Raw genomic sequence first — 24,008 nt, 5'->3', positions numbered from 1 at the left:
CGTCAGCTAGAATGAAAATTCAAAGGTGCTTTGGGAAATGTTAATGGTAACATGAAGTATTCACGTCAAGCTTTCGATAAAGCACAAGTAGCCCAGTCTCACGTGATTAATGAAAACAACGACAGAACACAGGCAAAACTGCCAAAAACTCTCATACATGTGGAGGTAAGGTAAAGAGTTATGCTGATTTTTCAGTTGACTTCAAATTTACCTCTAAGTAATCGCTAATAGTTTTTTGTCGCGCAGGAACGGATTCTCGCACTTAAGCTTGGGTAGCCTGTGGTGGTGAGATTAGCTGGCAACGACAGGCGCGTTCCGACCAATGTGCAAGGACTTCGCGTGCGTGTCATCTCTGTTCCTGTCAGATTTTGGCTTAGAACTCCACGGCTCAAATTGCATCCAGTCGTAGATGTGCAAGATATCTCCTGCAGGAATGCTACTTAAACGACACTCTGCATCGACTGAAATCGATATTGAGTCGGTTAATCGCGTCTCAAATGACATTTCTGAACAATATGACTTCCTCCTCGATCCTCCGGTTGTGATAAACAAAACCTGTTTATGAGGCTCGTAAAAGCACAATGCACGGTGCCTACCAAAGAACGTGGAGTAGTGATACCCAAAATGTAATTTCAGGAATGGCAAGCGGGTTGAATTTGGATAAGATTGCATTTAATTTGCGCTACTCAAGCGACAGGGTTTCACGCTCTAACCCTTGGCCAAGATCACTTCTGAACGGAGATTTCATTTTGATTGCTGAGTTCGCCGAGAATGAAGGACCTAAGCCAGTAGTAAGTTTGACAGAATTAAAAACGCCGTTATTGGCCCCGATTAATTTCCTGGTTGTTTAACAAATTCTCAGTATCATACAGAAAATCAAAGAGATTATTTAGTTGTAAACATGCAGATCGATAGATTTATTATTAGTCATAGCGTGACTTGTGAGATTTGAATCTTTAACTTTGTAGTTGCAATTTGAGCCAATTATTAATAAAACAAGCTGGTATTATGAAATAAGAGGTTGCGTTCTATTTTAGCCCGTGATTGCACTGTATTTAGGTAGATCATACCCGTTCGATTGATTGAAGTGATAGTCTATAGGGAACATCAAATCCCTCAAAGGGGTCTGATAGGAAATCACTAGTAAAAGGTGATTCAGATACAATAGATGTACATGACTGTATATTAAATAGCTCATCTTGGTCATTGTTTTTATTGCAAACAGCTGAGTTGCAGCAGGTGATTAAACCCTGAAATCTGTTGACAGAAATCCATAGTGCAACCATCTTATTAGAAGTTATTAAATATTATCATTGCAACAAATTTTTGTTTCATTTTTGCTTTGTGATTTCTTTCCCCCATTCTCATTAGATGACAATTCCTCAAAATGCTGGAGAAAATTTTGATGTGAATGCCTTTGCTCTTCATGTAATGTCTGTGGACTATACGCAATCCAGGTATGATAACATGAAACTTTAATTTTCATCAATTAAAAGTGTTCAACTGTGTGAGGTTGGGATGATCTACCATCTGGCTCTAATTATTTACCTTCTTGTTCTTATAATTTAAGTTTTTTATTATTTTTTATTACACAACTCGGGCAGTCAAAGGGCCAATAACTAAAATCAACCAATCAAAATGCTCTATTGCCGGTCAATATTCTCTCAGTATTGGACCGGGCACTGTCCTGAATGGTCCCGAATGATACCGCACTTGTGTCCCTTTGAACTTCAGTTGTATAATAAATCTCTTATTAACCAAGCTTGCTTGGGACCATGCTGGAAGAATATCGGCCCTCAGTCTTTTTTGTACGGACCGAGCGCAGCAAATATTCTCCCAGTACAGCCCTCGCACTTGGTTAATAAGATATATATATTCTGTGCAGTGAAGTCTTACGTATCTTCCTTATATGACACCTAGTGAAATGACTCAAAGTATATTAAATATATAAAACTGAATTTGAATTTGGCAATTGGCAAGCACTTAAAGAACAACCACGGTCTGGAAACCATCGGCGACCTTACCAACAACTTTTCTGTCTTAAAGAGGTGTAACGGAAAACTGGACTGTCTGATTTATGAAATGTTATTCATAAAGAAGAAAAGGCCATGCTTGAACACACAATCAGACTCCATACGCGCAAAATTATGTATTTAAATTTTACTTAAATTTGTCACTTTTTACATGTATACTGTACGTTTTATTTCCTTGCTCGGTATATATTAAGTTGTCAAAATTTTACTCTCTTTTCACTTGAAAATGATGACATGGCATCATCGAAACATAGTGTAAAACTTCTTTCACTTATTTTTATCATTAGATGTTCAACTAAATCTAATCTTATTTGAATTTAAATTATGACTTTTCTTTATCTCTTTATCTCTTCAGGGGTAGCAACTTTTCCATTGTTGAAGATACTCAGCTATTTTTAACGGAGAGAAAAGATGGAATCTATGCCTATGTAAGCTCTATAACAAGGTTTTATCCCCTCAAATTCTTCACAACTCTAATTATTTTGTTGTGGGCTAAACAATTAACCAGGCTGTGTTTTATTTCATAGGTTCACCATTTTACTCTTTATGATATTCATGCTCGTGGCTTTGTGAGACCTTACTGCATGTGCTACATTTCACACTGCAAAAGGTATTTATTATCAGCATTGTCAATAAGTTGAAAGCAGAAGACAAATAAAGAAGTAGTAGGTGAGCAGGTTATCAACTGAAGTTGTTTGATTGGATTACACATGATTGCGTGCAGGGAACTATTTGGTTTGAACATGCCCCAAGTATTCTACAAAATTAGCACCAACTTTCAAGCAAATTCTAAACTTGGAATTGAATCACATGTTTAAGACTGTTACTAGTACAGTACATAATTATGTAAATATTGCATTCCACTCCAATCAAAACTAGGAAATGGCTGCAGTGCAAATGTCTTCAACCCTATGTCAATAACTGTGCGATTTTTCATTAGCATTTTTGATAAAATGAGGTAAAAGTAGGCAGCTTAAGATGGAGGACAAGCTGGGGGCTTTGGCTGGCTGCCCGTTCCTTTTGACAGCTCTGATTATTAAGTTACAAGTAGTTTGTAAAATTATTGATTTGTCTTCAGATATTGTACTTTCAAGTGTATTTGTATTGCAAAGATAATGATTTCAACTAATCCAGTTCAATTCTGAAGTCTGGTCACCTGCTTGAGCCTGTGAACTCATGCAGTTGGCTGATTAGCGTACAATTCAAAACAATCATAGTAATCATCAATTATTTGTTAATGAAAAGGGTTTATGAAAAAGAACCTTCAATGACTTGGTAGAGTGCTGGAGTCTCCTCAAATTCTCTGGTTTTCTAGAGCATTTGATGTCACATTACAGAAGTCATCTAAACAGGGTTTTATCCCATATATGACCTTTCTCTTTTTCAGCTTTCACAATGTACATGCACATGTACGCTCATTTTTATTTACTCACTGCTCTCTTTTTCCTCTTTTGTTTTTGCAGAAAAATGTTTTCTTTTCTTGACAGTTTTATGGATGAATTTACCAAGGTGAAGTCTCAGTTCACTCTGAATTAAACTAATGCTAAACTCATTTCTTTTTAGACATAATAATTTAAAATATGAATCTCTTTCACCAGTCTTTTTGATTTAATGACTGAGGAATTCAATTCAAATATTTTTTTTTAAGGTGTCCCAGTTATTTAGGCATGGAAACAGAATAACATTCCTAAGAGACCTAGAGGAACGTTTATGTGATGTTTTACTGTTAAAGGAGAAAAGTATCTGTAAGTTTTGATATGTGAATTATGATCCAAAGTGTACCTAGGGATGTTTAATGTTTTCTTTGGTTCTAAAATTTTCAAACCAGTTTCAGATTGATTTTCCTCAGCCTTGGATCTATTATCAGAATCTGATTTAAACCTGAAAGATTTTTCCATGTGTTGGAATAGAACTGGATGGATCATTTGCCAGATGTGTGAATCAATTGCATGTTTAGAATTTGAATGAAGATTCCTGCAAACTTTGAGGAGTACTTGGGACATTTTAACTGACCAGTCTTCTTGTATGGGCTCCATGAAAACTTGGATCTCTACCAAGAATCTTCGTTTGCCTTTTACTTTCAAGCTTATTCATCACCTTACCTACAGCAAAAGAGGAAGAGTGTTGACTAGATTGACAATCAAAAACATTTCCCCCAAAAACTGAAGAAATTGCTTTCTCATGATATTTAATCATTATACTTACATACATAGTTACATATATATGTTAATCGACCACTCCCCATGGGGGCTTTTCAGGGCCAACTCCCACCCAGCAACCACCCCAGGGGAGGACATCCATCACACAGTAATCTCGTGCATGGGAAATTAAGATCTCCTACCCCTAACCCTGCAGGAGACGGGACCTCCATTTATTTGTCCCTATCCGAGAAGACTAGAGTATCTAACCATTTCTTGATATAGAAAGGTAGCATATTCTTCTCACTTGTTTTAAGACCTTGAGTGTTGGTCCGGCCAGGGCTCAAACCCTCGACCTCCCACACAACAATCCAGCACTCTATCCCTTGAGCTAACTGGGAGGCTCTATCCTTTGAGACACTTTTAAGAACAACTCTATCATTCACTGAGGGTGGTGTGTATTAAGAAATTGTAATTAGTTCCGCATGTTATCTTGTTTCAGTGGAAAATTCCTTTTCCAACAGTCTTGTTGGTCAGAGATGGAAGGTAATGTGTCAGAGAATCAAAATCTTATCAAATTATTAATTGTTTGTTAGTTGCAACACATATTTGACATTGTGAGCCATTCATTCCAATTCAATTCAAAATCATTTTGAATGTTTAGATTTCTTGAAAACTTTTGGGCCACAGGTTTCACAAGTTGCTGGAAAATCAAAGAAGAACATGAATGTGGAATATGAGTTAATAGTGACTGAAACAAAAAAGTTGATAGAAGTTCTTAGACCACACATAGGGGTAAGTGGATTTCAAGGATGGACTCTATTTTTTATAATTGTACAGTTATTAAAGCTTAATTGTTCTTTCTGTACAATCAAGGGCAGGGTGACTTATACAGGTGAACCAGTTAATACAGGAATAGGGGTAATATTAAAAACCAATGAAAATGTCATTTTATGCCACCATTGGTCACTTAATTAATATACAAAACCTTGCTAAAAAAAATATTACTGGCTTAACCATTGTTTTTGGGTCAGTCAAACATGGATTGCATTTCTCTTGAAATACTATTCTTAATTAGTTTTACTGCGTGGTCCTGCTCTAAATGACTGTTAATACAGGTGGAAGATACAAACAGACCATCGGGACTCATTTAAAGGTGAACATGACTGCTTAATACAGGGTGACCATTTTAATTAATAATTGGTACTGCTTAATGCAGGTTCCACTGTATTTAACATAATGGGATAAGTAAGAAAGCAATTTTTGATGTGGTTGCCTTGTTTTAAAAATACAGAATGACCCCAGGGTTGAACACCAATTAAAAAGGCTTGAAGACTTGGTAGATGGACGGACTCGCAGTTTCACTGATGCTGAGGGTTTTCGTATGGTAAAACATGAATTAAGTGATCACAAGTTGCCAACCCAAAAGCCAACATTACGAAAAGGTACTTTTGATTAAGATTCAGTCATTAAAAAGATCCCTATCTAATACCTGTTCAGTCAGTAAATGTAAAGAGCACCATTCACATCTGTGGTATATACTAAGCTGAAATGATATTATTTTTGGCCAGTTGGCATTGCAAGTGAGAGTAAACTAATTGTAATCATAGGTCAAGTTTTAACCTTGAGAACGTCCTGGATATATGTAAATGAAATTAATATTAGTTATGATGGTCATTTTCATTACTTTAGTTATGGGCATGATTAGTGCTGCTTTAATTCTTGATCAATTGTGTGTGAGATAGGATTCTTACAAGTTGAATGGATTTACTTTACATATTTTACAGCTATTTCACTCCCAGACATCAAAGATCTGCTGAAAGGATACAAAGAACTGAATGTGAGTGCAGATTATTATATAATGGAACTTATACGACTAACAGCAACTATACCCTCACCATCTCCATACTAGGGTGTGAAATTGAAACAACGAACAAACAGGGTATTTTGAAATAAAAGGAAAATAACAAATCCAAATGTGAGCTACAGAAAGATACTCAATTTTTATATAATAATTCAATTTTAAATGTGCATACAAGGAATAAGCCATGCTGGTTTAGGTTGGAGGATTAAACATGGATTGTGAACAAACAACCTCCTATAATTGATCAGGATCAAAGAAATGTCAAATAAATAGACTCTAACGAATCCAAACTCATTATTTTCACCAGACATGACAGAACCCAGTCAAATGGTTAGGGTAAACAGGTGAATGTATTTGTACATGAGGGCTTAGCAAGGTATTCATTAGCAAGAGTCAGCAGATTTTATTTTTGTTTCATATAATGATCACAGTTTTTATTTCATTTCACAGCTGAAGCTAAGATCCTATTTGCCCTCTTATCTTAATAGCATGAAACAGTTACGGTAAGATTGTTTTACTTAGCTAGAGTGGAAAATTTGGTATTACATTACTAACAATAGTTTTTAATTCACGGTTAAAAATCCGAAACCAGTCTAATCACTACTAAGAGCCAATCATAAGAAAGGATAACATCATCACTGGCCAATGAGAACTCAAAGTAAAAACAGGAAAACTACCAAAGCGTGGGAAAACTACCAAAGCATGGGAAAACTCCACTCTTGTTGTCTTTTGCTTGCATTATGGCAAAATTATAAGTTGTCTTCTTTTTCTCATGGATATGAAATGGTAATTTTTTAGCTGAGACTGCATGCAGAGCTTGGTTAACATTGGGACTTTTAATCATTGTTTTGACCAAAGCACAACCTGTTTGGCTTGTGCAAAGTATTGTTACTCCTTAAAACTTTTTGTTGACAGACGTTGCCCCCTTTTTCTGGCCCAACCATTGTTAGTCTAGTTTCGATTCAGTTTCAGGGGGAGGGGAACAACACTTCAGGTGGGGTGAAGTCACTCAGACTGGGGGCAAAGTGATTTGGGACAACATGACAATGAGGCCACCATTTTTTCTTGATAAAAGTTTATTTTTTGACAGAGGGAAACCTGCTCCCTATTTTAGAACAACTTTACTGGCTGCAAATTGTAGCAGAATTTCTAATTTCCCTTGAGCCCTACACAATTCCCTTGTCATCCATGGTTAGCAATAAGTTTTACGTGGACAAATCTCGTGATACATGGTATGTCAGTCTCCATGTTGTTTTTTTTTTTATTTATAAACACTGCCAACTGAAACTTGTCTGGGTGAATTTTCTAGTGCTTTTATTGGCATGAATATTTATTTGTGTGCTATGACTTTCAGACATTTACATGACCTGTGTGAGTGGGGAGCAAAAGAAGGACTTAACAGGCTACGTTGTGTTTTTAAGGTATGATGATGATGATGATGATGAAACTTTATTAAAGTGTCAAAAAAAACCTAGCTTAGGTTAAAAACCTCTGCTAATTAGGGGACACAACATAAATAAATATAAATTAAGGCAAAAAAGATGTTTGAATATAAGCGTAGGTATAAATGATATTAACAATATTTGCAGTGTGACAAATGTGTCTATGAATTACAAAGATGACAGCGCTTGCATCCATTATCCATTATAGTGTAACTAAATCTAATGTACGTATTTTGCTTTTGAAACATTTTAAGGTGGTAACTTAATCTCTCAAGTCCGGGGATAATTTTCTGGGTACTTAACTCTTTAAACCCTGAGAGCGACTAGCATCTATTTTCTCCTTACAATATCACCCCTAAATCAAACAGAACGGTCACAAGAATAAAGGAAATGATCTCCAACTAAAGAAGCTCTCTGTTGTTAAACAAATTCTCCTCGTCAGCACTTTAGGAAATGTATAGAGAATAGTATGGAGAATGTGCATTTTGATGTTAAGGTGTGAAGGGTTAAGTGAAGAACAAACAAAGACACGATCCTTGCCGGTGGATTGTAATTAAAGCATTTACAGCAAAGAGGCCTGAAAAAATTCAGGCTTCAACGAGATTAAAATCCGTGCCTCCCAGATACCAGTTGGGTGCTACTACCAAATGAGCTACAAAGCCACATGGTGTGATTGAGGTAAATTTTTAGAGGGTTCTTCTTTCTTGTAAAAGGAATCTGAACCCTTTAAAACTGATGGTTTTGCACTCGAAGCCATCTACAGCTACAGTTGCGGACCCGAATTCTTGTACAGTGCATGCCAGGGGCTGACAATGCACGGAAACTTTAACTACATTTCATTTAAATACTCGGATTCACTTCTCACCCCATATTTTCCCTGTCCTTATGTTTCTAGCATTACAGCAGAGAAACTGCTGCACTGTTAATTGAAAAGACGGAAACGAGCCATCTTGGTGAGCATTTTAATCGATATTTACATAAAACACCGCATGTGGTAGCTCTTTTTAAAGGATTTTGTGCGGGACATTTTAGTGCAAGATCAACTGAAAAACGAAGATGATACTGAATGCATTTTTTTGCTTTACTTCGCTCTGTTAGAGCCCGTATTGATTGACTTTCGTAAAATCACAACGACCAATAAGAGGAAAGGAAACTATTATAATTATAAGGAGCAAAACCAAAACCATCCCGGATTGCTACCGACGCTCGATTTAATATTACTTTAATATATAGATTTAGCCAAGCCTAAACGCGGAGCTCCCAAGTTCGTAATATTAATGATAACATAAAAGATGTGCATTTGCCAAGACTCGCCTGAGACACCCCTCCCTTCGTTTTGATAGTCTCCACTACTCTACCCGTGCAATCTGAAGGCACGTACGTACGTACGCTCGGTCAGTCACCTGACAACCAAACGAAAAGAGGTTGACCATATTCCATGGGTATGGGAGCCCCGCTATTAGTTTAGGAAACTAACACCAACTTCTCAACCAATCAGATGCGAAACTAAAACCAATTGCGACCTGTTCACCTGTGTTTTCCCGTGCTTAAGTCTGTTGACGCGCCTTGTAATTTGTACGCTGCTGACCCTCAATCATAATGCGGTGGCTTTAGTTAGAAGACGCATTCGGCTGACCCCGCCAACTATATAAAGAAAATTTAACTTTTTATATCATCTTGCATTCAAACCTTGTGAAATGTTTAAAAAAAAAAAAAAAACCACTACAAGCAACTGTGGCTCCATTTTTAGTGTCAATGATAAATACATTGTTATTGTCTTCTTTTGGTTTCCTATCATCATAGATCGCTTTCCCTCTCTTCTGACAATTGGCCGCAGTGTAGTATGCAACGTTCTCCGCAATATTGACGTGTAAGTTTGTAACGTACAGTGCTTAAGTTCTCTCCGCAACCATTTGGCCTTTTGATAGTTAAGCGAGGAAACGCGAAGGAAGCGCTAGAGCGCACGGGTAAGTGTAAAGTATAGGAAAAAAAACAATATTTTTCATCGTCCATCCTCTTCTACCTTGTCTCATTCGCAGCCGTTGCGTGACATCCGAAAAATGTCTGCCAAGGGGACTATCTTCTACCCAATGTTAGTAGTGTTCGTTAAACACCTTACAGCTCAGCTTCAATCAATACATTAGATACCTTTTCATTAACCGGTTTGTAAAAAACAAAAAGTTAGCTGTTTTTTTAGTTACTGTATAACCGGAGATAGAAGTAAAACGCGCCGGGTATTTCCTCAACTCAACCTGTCACTCAAAGTCTGATATCCATGTTTTCTCCACTTTGTGTATAAACTGTAGAAAATGTGTGAGCAGCCGTAGGACTAGCCGCTCCTTCATAGATCCTCCAAGTCAAGAGTGTCTTACAAGAAAGTCGTCTGTATGAGTTTTTTTCTTTGTTCATTATGATTCACGAGTTACTACCTAATGTCTTATTCTTCCTTTTAAGCTATGTATTTGGTTCCTGTCACTAACTACAGCTTAAGTTCTCACAATGAAAGGTCTCTACTCAATCCTTTGTGACTGGCGGTCATATTTGTCTCCCGCAGACTCGCAGGGGGAGACAGGGGGGAGACGTAACGGAGACGTGACCACCCGATATTGAAAATGAATAAAGGCTGATAGTTTCTAAAGAAACTGTTTGGGGCTGCGTCGGTGGGAGTAACGAAATAATTTGGATATATCAACAAAGTTGAAATGGTAAATTGGCCACCGTAATGATTATAAAAGCTGACGCTCAGACGAAGGGCTAACGCTCGAAACGTCAGCTTTTGTAATCATTACGGTGGCCAATTTACCATTTCAACTTTGTTGATATATCCAAATTATTTCGAAATTGAAAATAAATGGCTATCGAAGAAATTCAGAGTGACAACTAGGATCAAATACACCATTGGTGTATTTTCATGGCAGGAATTTTTTTTTTAAAACCTCCCTTTCACAGTCGTCAAAAGCTGGTCCCCAAGTGAGCTGTGGTCCTGGTATAGAGGGTTGACCTTTATTGACTTTCCACCTCATTTTTATTTTAGTGTGGTAGCTTGGAGAGTATGCACAGCCTGGACTCTTTTCAGTCCTGTGTCGAGGAAGAGTTCTTAGGATCCTCAAAGTCAAGTGATGGACCCCTTTCACCATTTTCACCATCGTGAGTCGAAATGGTTTCCTACTTGCTTCATCTTTTTGTTTCTTCATTTTGGCACAAAGCGGAGGAGTTCGAAATGTTAGGAGGACATGATTTGCGAGGTCTTGGTCGCAAAATGTTAAATTAGGATGGCTATTTTTATTAATATCAGACTTATGTGTTGCGAAGACAAAACTCTGTCGGGAGGACAAAGAATTCACATAAATCTTCCATGTAACAAGAAGCCAATTCAGTGTCGCCTGGTCGTTGCCACTTGCCTTTTCAATCTGCACGAAATTTAACCACTCATTACAACCACTTATGAAATCTATTGAAATTTAGTCTCGCGCTTTATTTCAGATGTTCATTTCATGCTGATTTGCAAGGAGGAGAAAAAAATGAGTTTAACAGTTACAGCACCTCTGAATCTCTTCGTTCGGATGGCAGTGACGCGATGTCCACTCATTCGGATACAACTCTCAGGAGAGTGACCGCTGAGACTGTATCTCTTTCGGATTATGCCTTGATGGGCGACGAGTCCTCTTCGAATCTGAGCGGGTCTCCTCTGAGTAGAACAACAAGTGTTACCCCTGAAACAAACGTTGGGATGCATTTTAGTCAATTCAGAGGAAAGAGTGTAAGTTTAGAGAGTTTGTCAACGTCGTCGGATTCAAAGGGTCACCTCAAAAGACCTAGGAAAAACCTGGATGTACCGGTTTTGCAGGGTCAAAATTTATCTCCGCTGAAAACTGAGAAAGTTCCAATTGTCAGTATCCCGGATGTTTCCTCCAGAAATGCAAGCACGAAGAGTAACTTGTTTGGAAAAAATGCGATCAGAAGAGTTAAAAGCTTGGATACCTCACAAACTTCCTCGTGCAGTGGAGAAGAAAAATTGCTTCAAAGAAGATCGCGTTATAACGCAAGGTTAGAATTCCTTTATTATCTTGTGCTTGTCCTGCATCAGGTAATTGTTTATCATTTTATGGGAGCAAATGGCTAAACAATCAAACTTGTCGTTTGGACTACTTTATGTCATCATTGTCGAACTCGAGAAACGACCGAAAGAAGAAACCAAATCTTCACACTCAACTGAACGGACTACTTAACAAATGGCAAACACCACAGCGTACACTATTGAGTTATGGATGCACGCAGGAGGTTGCTAAGCACGAAAGAAGCGTAAGAGTCGCTCGAGGCGATAGCCGAGAGCGACTCTAGCTTCTTGAGTGCTTAGCAAACCTCCCAAGTGCATCCATAACTCAATAGTGTACGCTGTGGTGTTTACCATTTGTTTTATAACATAACATTGATACATTGTAGCTAAAGAGTTCCCTTTTATTTAACAAATCTTACGTGACCAGAAAAAACAAGCGCGCGCGTAAAAATAGTCTTTGCATTTGCTCACGTCAGCAGCGTACACCCATGGGCAAATGGGGGACGCTAAATTGACCAATCAGAGCGCGCGCTTTACTTTGGTTATGTTATAAAGTATATTCGTTCGAGACTCTTTATTTTTTAATAAATGGGGTAAGGTTCTAAAGAAACTGTGGTGCTGCGTCGGTGGGGGTAACAAGGTAATTTGGTTATATCAACTGAGTTGAAATTGTTAATTAGCCACCGTAAAGAGTTACAAAGGTGACGTTTCGAGCGTTAGCCCTTCGTTCGTCGCTCTGACGAAGGGCTAACGCTCGAAATGTCAGCTTTTTAACTCTTTACGGTGGCCAATTTATAATTTCCAACTAGTTGATATAACCAAATTCTTTTTTATATACATATATATATATATATATATATATATATATATATATAACTGCAGACAGTACTGTTTCGGCCTTCTGGGCCTCATCAGTGCAGTGCTAATGCTAGGATGGGGGAGAACCGAGACGGTCACCCCAAACGACCCAACCTTTGTGGTATCGTCTAAGCCATGCCAGAGTGCTCAAACTAGAGTAAACCAGCGAGCATGCGTAATATATATATATATATATATATATATATATATATATTGCGTAATATATGCGTAATATATATATATATATACATGCGTAATACATGCGTAATATATATATATATATATATATATATAACTGCATATATATATATATATATATATATATATATATATATGCAGTCATATGTGTTTTCAACTTTTGATTTACCTTAATGTTTAATTCATGCTTCCATCCTTGTGTATACATAGATACCCCTGGTTAATTTATTTTGTCTTCCAAAAGGATGAGATCAGATTTGTTCAAAAAGTGGCGAGGTGTGGTCCGATGTGAAATTTGTAAAGATCGTCTGGTGATATGACTTGATGTGTTTTCTTCCAGACCCGAAATGGTTCGACTCAGGTGTTTTGCAGAAGAAGTTTCCCAGCCATTGGCATCATACACAGGTAGTGTTATGCGATTTTACTTGTATGTGTGACGAAAATGAACGATGTGTAATCAGTATTTTTTTCTTGGTCGTCAAAAGGATTTTATTTGAATCATCGAAAAGCATGGGATCGCTGCACATTATTTCAGGGCATGCTAATTTCTACATTGAACATAGAGCAGCTGGTAGGATTTGACTGACTTACGTCATATTCTCCTCCTGGAGAATGCACTATTAGAGAGATTTAGTATCGCGTTTACGTGAAACGGCACACGTCAGCTTTCCCTTTCACGTTTCACGTAAAATTGCGCGAACCTTACCGCTTTAAAATCCAAGAATTTAGGGTAAATATGGAATGGTTATCCTGCTGGAGTTGTAAATTACAACATCAATGATGTTTTGAGCAGACCGCAAAACAGACCGATTAATCCAACCACCACAGTTCCCAAAAATAAAACAATCTTAGTTTCACCTTTTTTAGGGATGCAAAGTAAAATTGTTACCAAACAAATTAAGCGGAAGACCTACATTAGTAAATTTTATGGTTGCATTGATCTTAGGGTGATTTTTCAGTGCGCTCGTCGCATCAAGTCCTTTTTTCCGAACAAAGATAAAATCAACCGTTCCCAAATGTCAAAGGTTGTCTATAAGGCTAGTTGTTGGGACTGCCCGGATTTTTATATTGGAAAAACAAAACGTAGATTGCATGACAGAAAAACTGAACATTTTAAAGGACCAACAAAGCATCACAGGATATGGGGTTCTTACTGCTTTAGCTTCGCGTGAGCTCACACCATGGTGGATTTGAAGGTACTCCTGTATGGCTGACTTACAAGGAATAGTTTTGGTGCCCTTTTTCCGGCAATTAACTTCCACTCTTTGAAAGAAAAAGTGAAGAAAATTTTGCGTATACGGTAAACACGAAACAAGTTACTTTCACGTAGAAACGGCAAAGCACAACCGGCAAACGTGAAAAATGGCGGGAAAAACGAGATCACTCGGTCACTCTTGCCGTTAATACACGTAAACGCGGTGCTAAATCTCTCTTACTGTTGACTCATGTCTTTCGCCTTGCTCTGCCCCACGCAGCATTGATCAGGTGGTAAAACCCGTCAACTATGCTCTTAATGATCAGCTCTCTCCATCTTTCCTGTGGCAGCCCCCTGTTCCTTTATCGCTCTGATTCCCATGTTCGACCAATGCGCAAGTTTGGTTAGTTGAATTCGCAGTACCTGCCCTTTCCATCGCCGTCTCTACCCAGTTTTGTGTAACACACAACCTGCATACTACCTGCTGGTGTCAAACACCCTATTTTGAGAAGGAGAAAGAAATATATTTTTAGAACGGATTGCAGGGCGTCAAAGTGGCACACGACATTTCAAGCCATTCCTAGGCGCGGTGGCGCACACTCACATAGTAATCACCGCTGTCTAATAAATTCAGTGAATTTATGAACCACTCACAACGCACAATATATTGCACCAGGATTTAAACCCGTCATTGTTCATGTTAATCTGTCATGTTACAATCTTGTTCTGCCAGGTTCTAATTTAATACTCCTGCGAAACCACTTAAGTTTTGGTATTCACTTGCTGTACGCTCTTCTTTGTGGGCGACCAGTGGTGGTCTTTGCCGAACCTAGAAATGAAAGGTTTGTTTTTTTTCAAATTTAGTGACTAAATTTTGTTGACACTGTCTGAAGCGCTTGAGTCGATGCACGAAGGAGTTGTGTCATTCTTTGCAATCCTGTATTTAGCTTATTCGAGTCCAGTTTCTTTAGTGACAGGTGCTTAACCCTTTCACTCCCAAGACTGATCAAGACAGAATTTCTCCCTACAAGGCCGATACAAAATCAAGAAGACAAGTGATGAGAATAAATATATCTCATTAGACGTTTTGTTGTGTAGTATCGCTGATTATTATCCAACTACACCTAGACGAGTACAAATAACGCCATAGACGAGTACAAATATCACGCGATATTTGTACTCGTCTATTGTAGAGTACCGGAATTGGCGCGTTGTTGTGCTGCTGTTTCTATTTTCTTCATTAAATGAAGAAATTTTCTGGTCGTCAAGCGGTTTTTCTTCGTTCGATTCATCTAATGAACTTGGATCTATATTTGCCAGCCATTCTGACTCTTCGTCGTCGGAAATATGATTCAAATTGTCCGCCACTTTTTTTTTCTTAACTACAATCCAATTCTTCGCTTGCGCGATGCGAGAAAACCTGTTTAACCGGTATTACAATAGACAAGTACAAATACCGCGTGATATTTGTACTCTTCTATGGCGTTATTTGTAGTTGGATAATAAAGAGAAATATCAACTAGGGAATTATTAGTTGATCAGATACCAAATTCTCTAAAGTAACATCATAAGAATTGTGTGACAGATAGTAGGGAGAATGAGATCTTGGGAGTGACAGGTGCTTAATGTACGTCATTGTATGACCTTCCTCAGGGACGCGCGAATTGTTATCTCTGCTTTGTGGATGTTTGTACCTGAAAATATGAGGTTAGTCGTTATCTTTGATAATCTAACGATCAGACTAGGGGAGCTTAGGCAAAACGGCACCGGCAGGTCAAAAGTTCTCTTTGCTGGTGTTCATTAAAATGTTAAAATGTTAAAACAACGACCATATGGTCAATACCTTGGTGTCCTAGCGCCCCAGAATTAGTTAATTCTTCTTCCAGGTACTTAACTCGTCTCAGAAACGTGTATATTCAAGGTAGCGAATAAGATTAGCTTAAAAGTCGCGGGAACAGTTTTGAAATGTGGTTGTATGGGAGTCTAATTTTTTTTTTCCAGTCATGGAAAGGTCGTGGATCCTTGGCGAACCAAACCTCTACAGATTGCTGACCTCGCATGGCAAGTAACACGTGTTTCATGTGGTGTTATTAACTTGTTTACTGAACAGCAGTAAGGTAATAAGTGGGCTATTTTGAGAAATATGTGCGATGAAGCTTTTTTTTTTGTTCCTTGTTTCTTTATGTCTTTTTTTTTTTTCTCAAAACATTCTTTATGAGGATGTGGCAAGTAACAGGGGTTGCGTTTTTTCATTTAGTTTTAATTGCTTATTTCTAAAATATATTCATTTTTGTGGGTCGCGAACAGGTTGAAACTAGTTGGCCTTGCAAAGAGTAAACATTTCAACATGATTCCCAAATCTGTGAAGGTAAAGAGTGCCAATAAAATGACATTTGTTTTGAGTTATCGGCTTTTGCCTAATTGTCAAACTCGTGCGGTTGTTACAGCAGGTATTATTTGATTGAAAAGGGAAATGCTGAAGAGGATTTATCTATGCCTGTTCAAAATACTTTTTCTCCCTCTTGAAGAAGAATCAAATTCGCGACCATTCAATTCAAAATATGATTTTCCCTCTATCACTTTTAGGCCTCTCAACCTTTTAACTCCCGAGATCTGGTTGCTAACTCCCCCCTCTAGTAGGCTCGATTGGCAGAGCTGAATAACGAAATGCTACGTCAGTGGGTATGCGGTTAACAACGCGGGCCCAAGTGTCCTAGGTCTAAAATTTAGCGAAATTAGCGGGAAAAAATAAGGGCTGACTTTTAAAACCGAGGAACTCTGTTTTCGTTGAAGGCATTTTCCTATTTCCAGAGGTTTTATGGAGAAAATTAATTTTTTAACATTTTTAGGGGGTGTACCAAGTTTTTGCGGTTGTTCCGTAAACGAAAAGCGGCAAGGAAAACGACGTCTCGAAGCAACAGAATAGGAAATCAACCCTACCAACGACTCTGAGTTTCCGCGGCAAAACCTAGCGCATGCGTATACGTTATTCAGCTCTGTCGGCTCGATTACCAGCCGCTGTTCGGGAACCGGAGCCCGCGCTCCTTCCCGAACCCACGCTCCTTCCCGAACCCACGCTGTCTCTTCTCGGGGAGGAACGAGAAAGACCGGACCCGAGAGAGCAGCAGAAATCGAGCCTACCCCTCTAGCTACTACACATTTCCTTGTAAATAAGTTACAGCAATTTGCTGTTAGATCAAGATAACAACTTCTACTTAATAAGTTTGAGAATTCTCATTACCTGTTTGCTGAATAATGTTTCGATTGTTAAAGGGAGAAGTTATAGGTTAATCACTTCTGGGATTGAAAGGGTCAAGTGTCGCTTTCGACCCTCAGGAAGTTTAAGCGCTCATTGCAAGTTTTCAGCTTTTTGGATTTGAAATTCAGTTTATTGGATTGAAATTGGTCCAGTTACTTGGCTTAGCAAGGGAGCACATGACAGCTGTACATAAATCAAAGTTGTAATTCCTTATTGTCAATATTTACTTATTGCAGAGGTTTGTTTCTATTCTCGACCTTGAAACAGACCGTATTGTGACGCCGCAGTACAAGGTAAGTCTGACTGATTCCAAGCAAGTAATGCAGAGGTTGAATTATAAAGATCTGGCTCCGGTTGTTCAAAGGGCGGATAACGCTATCCAACGGATAAATCGCTATCCAGCGGATAAGTGTTACCAAAACGCACTGCGCTATCCACCGGATAGAGATTTATCCAGTGTATAGCGTTGTTCATCCTTTGAACAACCGGGGCCTGATTTAGATCTAACGATTTGTGACATTACTACGAGTGTGAGATGCAACATCTGTCGGTCTCGTTCCTTGATAAAAACTATTCCGATATTTCAGATGGTTTTTCTTCCGTGACCATCACTTCACTTACTGCGGTCCTTGTGGTTCGAATGCCTCCGCCATTTTCCAGTTTATACATTGCCAGTAGTGAATCAATAAGAGACTGGTTACATCTTTTTCATTACTAATAAATAGGGCCATTTGTGTTGTATCCACAGGGATGTTATATTCGTCCAATGTGCAATATTAACAACACGTGGCCAGTAAGTAAAACTTAGATTTTCCGTCATATTACTGGGCAATAATGTATTTAATGGGATTTATCTTGACAGAGCTATTTTCAATCCAAGTAAGTTGTCATTGCATTGGTCTGCTTCACCCTGCTCTTAGATTGGTCGCGCCAACCGCAAAATTTAAACCAATCGCGACTTCGTTATTTGCGCTTTTCCCTTGCTTCAGGTAAATTGCGTGTTTTTATTTTGAGTCATCTTTGGCCACTTGATATGTTTTCTTCATTTTTGATTGGCTGCCGTTGGGATTACATTGTTCTAAGCTTTACCAAACTGGCTCGATCAAAATGCGCTCTTAATTCGTTCTCTACGGCTTGTAGTGATTTCTACCTTTGTTGTGAGTAATGTTTGTGTTTGCTTAGTGCGCAAAACGCAGTGTCCCATCCCCACCCTCCTCGTTTTCCTTGCCCTATACAATGTGAAACCCACAGAAGTAATTAATTTTCCGTCTTTGTTCTCTTTTCAGTCAAATGCAGCGTTAGTGGCATTTGTTCATAGGTAACCAAATTTTTTATAACCGAAGATTTCTCGTTGATTTTACTTGTCATTTTGTGTTTGATCTTCCCTGAAACGGACTGTATCATTGGAACTTGGATTAATCAGAGATTAGGGAGTGCGTTCGAAACACTAGCCAAGCAAACTCGAGCTAACGATCGAGTGACGAAACCACCCTCGATTCTAAGCTCTCTCCTTGCTTTTGGTTTGCCAGAAGTTATTTGGTTTCACCCCTGCTGCCAGGGGGGCCAAGTTGGTGTTTCAAGACCGGTCCTTGTCCCCCAAAATCTGGCTCCATTCTGGATCGGGAATGCGTTCTCTTTCGTCGAATGCAATTACAGCCAGATATGCAGTAAGCAAAAATCGTTTCTCGACTCAAGAAATTGGCTTTTTTTTTACAGTAAGTTTCCTTTTTGAGAGTAGTCCTTCAAAGGACTGCTGTCGATGACGGTTCTGTATAATTCATCATCAGAATCACAACAGGAATTGTTTATTGGTGGAATTTAGAAATCTGCTTCGTGGAAACTGAATCGTCAGTTTCACTGCCATGTATGGCTATAAGAGTAAGCTGTGATGTGCCAGATTTTACTGTGATGGCTACTTCCGCTCAGGTGGTTGACGCGTCGGTCACTGCCTTTTACGATAGTCTTTTCAGGGCTCCTTTCACTCGAACGATCCCATCGCACAATCGAATGTTACTTCTGGGTTTAAATCATTTGATTTAATATCACAACATTGTAAGAGGTGCAGCCGTAATTGACTCGTGCCCTGGTTTCGATCGTTCCTCTTTCTTTCAGCGTCTTCTTGGAGCTAGCGAACAAGGCTTACGTGTATTATTTTGCTTCTTGTCTTGGTGGACTTCAGTGGTGTTGCTGCAAGAGGTATTTTCATAAGAAACTTTTCCACCTAAGTGATGTCGTAAATTTCTATCGATAACTGTGTTTCTACCTCTGCTTTCACTTTACCACTTTGTCCTCACACTCCTTCTCTGTTTTACTCATTGTGCAGCGATCAGCAATCGCAGTCTGGACAAGCGATCGTTGATGTGGTGAGGATTTAGTTGTTTCGAAGTGACGATTAAGGTTTTTTCACTGAAAATATAGCCAGCCTTGCAGATGTGTATGTTTTAAGTCTCTTCCCTCTTCCGTGCGCTTGCTATGAAAAAAAAATCCTTGTTTTGTAAGAGACATTCATACATTTTCTTTGTTTCATCTGTAAATTGGAATAACCCATTTAAAAGATGTTAGGTTTTTATTTGTGTCCCGTGGCAGAAAGCCATGCATTTCCCAGGGGGAAGATAATTTCTTAAAGTTTGTGCGAACTCTATCTAAGTATCCTATTAAAAAGTTTTTTAGTTCTTAGCTGTAAATTGCGCGTCCCGTGCATAGTACTGGGAAGTATGTTTTCACAAATCAGTGAAGTATGACTTTCTTCCATTTTATTTTATCTTTTTCACAGGATGGTTCGGAGGTGTTGAGCAGACTTAGAGTTCATTTTTCAGATGCCAAAATAGTTCAGGTGAACTAACAGAAAATTAGGTTTAGTGATGCAACTGTATCATGTTAAAAGAAGAAGGGACTTGGATAGTTCGTTTTACTGAACAAATGAACGAGCAAATGAAAGAGCGGACAAACAGACAGATACATCAGCGAACAAACAAGAAACTATTAAACGAACAGTAAACAACAACGAACAACTAAACAATACTTGCCATGAACAGTTCCATTTCTACTTTCTGTCATTGCTTATTCAAAGTAAAACAACAACCAGTCTGAGCAGTTTGAACCTTCAGTTATATCAATTCGAATTTTAGAGTAATTGGCGCCCGTTGTTGTTGTATTTCTTTTTTTCAGTATTTCTCGGAACTTATCAAGCAACAGCAGATTGATTACTTTAATAACCTTTCTGCGGATCAAGGTAAATCTAAATATTGAATTAGCCGTCAGGCAGGATAATGAAACTTACCATCTGTGTATCAGCTTATTCGTGGAATGTAGGGTATTTCGCCCTTCAATCACATAGAGAGAAGGAAGAAAAAGACAAGATAAGGCCGATCTCAATTCAAGATTGACTCCCATCACTTCCGGAACCTTTCCGTTGTCCATTGCATATAGCATATAGGCCTGGATGGTACGATGATCCATCACAGTCCCCTCTCCCGCCCTACCCTTTCCTAGTATTTTCCAGGTTTCCCTGACCGTGCGCCAGTAACCATTCATACTAGTGGGTGGCTAGAGGTATTGCAAGAGTAAGGTGTCTTGTTCAAGAACATACAAAAATACTTGGTTCAAGGTTTTTATCCGGACCTTTCAATCCGGAGTTCACGGCCATTGAGAGGGGCGGGTGAAATAAATAGGGGCCTGGGGCCCGCTTCTCGAAAGTCCCAGTAACTTAACGGGCCCGTAAAGCTGTTCTGTTCTCATTCAAGATGGGGATTTTAAAATTTTTAATATGATGCAATAAAACCATCAGCATAAGAAACAAAATGGACTAGTTTCTGTGCTAGAACCTGCTTTTCTATCCTTTAAATTTTGAATTTAAAATGTGGCATCGGGCCCGTTAAATTAACGGGACTTTCGAAAAACGGGCCCTAGGTTTTGATAGATTAGATTAGGTTAATTATTTGTGACCTTTCATAAAGGCGACCATCCCGCAATTTTAGGCACACGAACGCAAAGGATATATGCCCAGGCCAATAAAAAAATGCGAGTCATTCCATCTAATTTAGATTTGTTCTTTTCGTCAATAATGACTCGTTTATAGTGTTTTCTTGTGTGTGGAAATTTGGCAATTGTTGCTTTTTAACCCACTCTTTTATAATTTTTTTTGTAGATTTCGTCGGAGAAAGAACTCTTACTCCAGAATTAGGTGATTTTTCAACGCTTTTCTGCTAAATAAAGACGTCTTCAACGGGTTCATTCCCGTCAAAACCTTAATATTCAGTCTTATTTCCTATACTCCTTTTAATTTCATTTTACCTCGTAAGGGTCACATGGTTATTTCTTATCATGAACAGGTCATAGTACTCTTTGCTCCATTTTTCTCTAGCAAAAATGCCGTCGGTGAGAACACGTACACTGATTGTCATTATTTTTTTTTTTTTTTTTAGATTCTGCTTCAGAGAGGAGATCATTACTGATCTGCACCGATCCGTCTAAGTGTGTTGTATTCCATAATGTGAAGTCCCAAGAGTCTACATGAATCTCAAACTCATCTTCAGCTTAAGAACTCTACTCGTTCCCTTTCTTTTATGATTTTAGACGGTTAGCTTTGCCCCTTGAAGGCATGGAACCTTTCGCTACTTGCTGCATGGCGTTTGGAGTGCAATATGTGGTTTAACAAAGCTAAAAATTGTGTGGTATTTTAACCGACTTTTTCGCATGAAACATGCGGGAAACGGTCGAACGCGTTTTGATAAGTAGGACCATGTGAAACGCTATCTTATTGATAAATGTGGTCTAATTATTAATTAGTTTCACAGGATTGCTGTTTTCGTATGAAACTATTTGAATCAACCGGCAAAGCTTGGGTTTAATGCATTTCAATTATCTTGTGCTTTTTTGCACGCTTATGATTGTTTGAATGTGTTACAGTAGATATTAGGTAGAATTTTTAATTTTGAAAATATCGTTTTAAATTTAAATTATGTAAATCTTATTTTCTTAATTAAAAAGGCCATCGAATATTTTTCTTAAGAGAAATTGTTACTGAAGAGAATATGTAATATCATTACAAAGAATTCATACACAGCATGTTACTATTATTTATTAAATCATCAGAGGGCCCAGTAAAATTTTTAACTGTATTTCTGTGAGTCTCGTAGAAAATACAATGTATTCTTATAAGACTATCTTTGAAATTAAATCTGGGTTCAATGACGTGTCCTTCGATTTCTCCTTTTCTTGTTCTTGCACATCCTTCCCCTAGTCCTTCACGGTCAGTTTACTGTTATTACCCTGCCGGGCCGGGGCGAAATGTGTTCATTGCATGCGACAAGATGGAAACAGATGAGAAATGTCGATTAAGTGCGGCGCTGTCATCAATACAGAAACAGATTAAATCAAAAGATTAGACTGTCGTGAATTAGCCCAGTAACCCAAGAGGTATTCCAAAGGTATTTTGTTACGCTGTCTTAGCTGCGTCCTGACAATTCTTGTGAATGGTTCAGAATGTTGGCGCTTGACGGCGAAGGATTTATCAAAACCCTCCACATTTCACGCCCAAAGCCTTCGGCGTATCCCACGCATTTTGTGGCCGAATGTTATCCCAAATAAACGGTGTGGAACCGAACTAATGGCTACGATCCTGATGAGACGACATCAACTCGGAAGCCTCTATCACAGAAACTGCTCTACACTGGACACCTGAAGGGAAACGCAAGAGGGGCCGCCCCAAGAACACCTGGCGGCGGACCGTAGAGTAAGAAATTAAGGAGATGCAGAAGACCTGGGAAGGCATCAAGCTCATGGCAAAGGACCAGCAGATGTGGAGGTAGCACGCTGCTGCCCTACATTCCATCCAGGCGTGAAGGGCATGAGTGAGGGATTGAGTGTTCCGGGGGGTTGGGGAATTTGGACCTTACCTAGGAGGGGTGGGGAATTCGGACCGAAAGTATCACGTCTCTCAAGCGGAGTTTTACCTTTCAATAAGCAGGTGTTTAAAGGTGAAGAGGTAACTTTCGTGCGCAGCTGGCTCAGAAGAAAAAGCTAGGTTATAAAGCTTAAAGGGTCAAGCCAATTACTGATCAATGAATGGAAAGTCACGGTCACTGATCTTGCCTGTACGAACCAATCTTCAAAATTTCAAATACCTGGTGTGGGAGGATTTTGAGGCCTCGAATTGACCAACGCCTAGGATTAGTTGTCACGAGATTCTTCAAAGATCTTCAAAGAAGGGTGATCTAAAAATAACCTTACTTTTACCCATGGTTAAGGCCTTCTTAGGAGGTTCTTTGATCTCTCTTGAAACAATAACAGTGACTTCTCAGTATTATGAGCTTCAAATATAGAGGACGAAAATGAAAGAAGTCCAAAGTGATACTGGGGGCTGTCTTCAATCCCCATTTTGGGGTTTTATAATAACATCTTCACGACAGAACAGAGGGAAGTGGGTGTAAATAATTAAGCTTTCTATCCAAAGACAAAATCATTTCTCGCGCTTAATGCAGGATGCAAATTCGTGAAAGACGCGTCACATTTACCCACTATCATCTTGCCTTGAGTGTAGAGCTATGCTGGTGCACATCTTATTTGCACTGAGCCTATCAGTATTGAGGAGCCTGTGAGGAGAGTTTCAATTATTAAATTTCTTGTGTTTTTTTTTTTTCCCAGAGCCTTTGCTCAACTTTTTTTTTTAAATGTTATTTGTAGTCTTGATCTGCTTTATACCCCCCCCCCCCAAAAAAAAAAAAAAAAAACAGAAGCAAAACAAAAAAAATATATGTATTTCAGCCCAGAACATTTAACGCTCATTGTACAATATGATCACCACCCATTCACGAAAAGCAGCAGGCCTGTTTCCTCCCTTCCATGGATTATGAAGTGAGATTGGAGGGTCAAACACTTGTCTCCACAGCTGGCCAAAAAAAAAAAAAAATGAATACTAGCCATCCTCTCTTTAAGATCCTTAAGAAACTACAAAAAAAAAAAA

At 38.7% G+C, this 24,008-nt stretch overlaps 1 protein-coding gene across 1 annotated transcript; it reads left to right on the top strand.

Annotated features, from left to right (window-relative positions):
• Window positions 1-22: 22 nt before the first annotated feature.
• LOC111334320 (guanine nucleotide exchange protein smcr8a) lies at window positions 23-22,237 on the top strand. Its single transcript, XM_022940021.2, has 32 exons — window positions 23-165; window positions 247-791; window positions 1,372-1,457; window positions 2,389-2,461; window positions 2,561-2,643; window positions 3,497-3,542; window positions 3,682-3,778; window positions 4,674-4,717; window positions 4,862-4,966; window positions 5,466-5,616; window positions 5,959-6,011; window positions 6,486-6,538; window positions 7,390-7,456; window positions 8,373-8,430; window positions 9,281-9,347; window positions 9,784-9,862; window positions 10,512-10,624; window positions 10,961-11,524; window positions 12,931-12,995; window positions 14,519-14,627; window positions 15,439-15,492; window positions 15,787-15,846; window positions 16,093-16,153; window positions 17,281-17,337; window positions 17,793-17,837; window positions 18,331-18,362; window positions 19,157-19,240; window positions 19,368-19,407; window positions 19,818-19,877; window positions 20,213-20,276; window positions 21,192-21,227; window positions 21,469-22,237. Exons 2-32 carry the CDS (start codon window positions 582-584, stop codon window positions 21,558-21,560), a joined length of 2,808 nt encoding a protein of 935 aa, XP_022795756.2. The 5' UTR covers window positions 23-165; window positions 247-581; the 3' UTR covers window positions 21,561-22,237.
• The last annotated feature ends 1,771 nt before the right edge of the window (window positions 22,238-24,008 follow it).

This window comes from Stylophora pistillata, chromosome 8 (assembly GCF_964205215.1).
Source record: "Stylophora pistillata chromosome 8, jaStyPist1.2, whole genome shotgun sequence".
Taxonomy (NCBI): domain Eukaryota; kingdom Metazoa; phylum Cnidaria; class Anthozoa; order Scleractinia; family Pocilloporidae; genus Stylophora; species Stylophora pistillata.
Note: the sequence above shows the minus strand (reverse complement) of the source record. Positions and strands in the feature narration are given on the sequence as shown.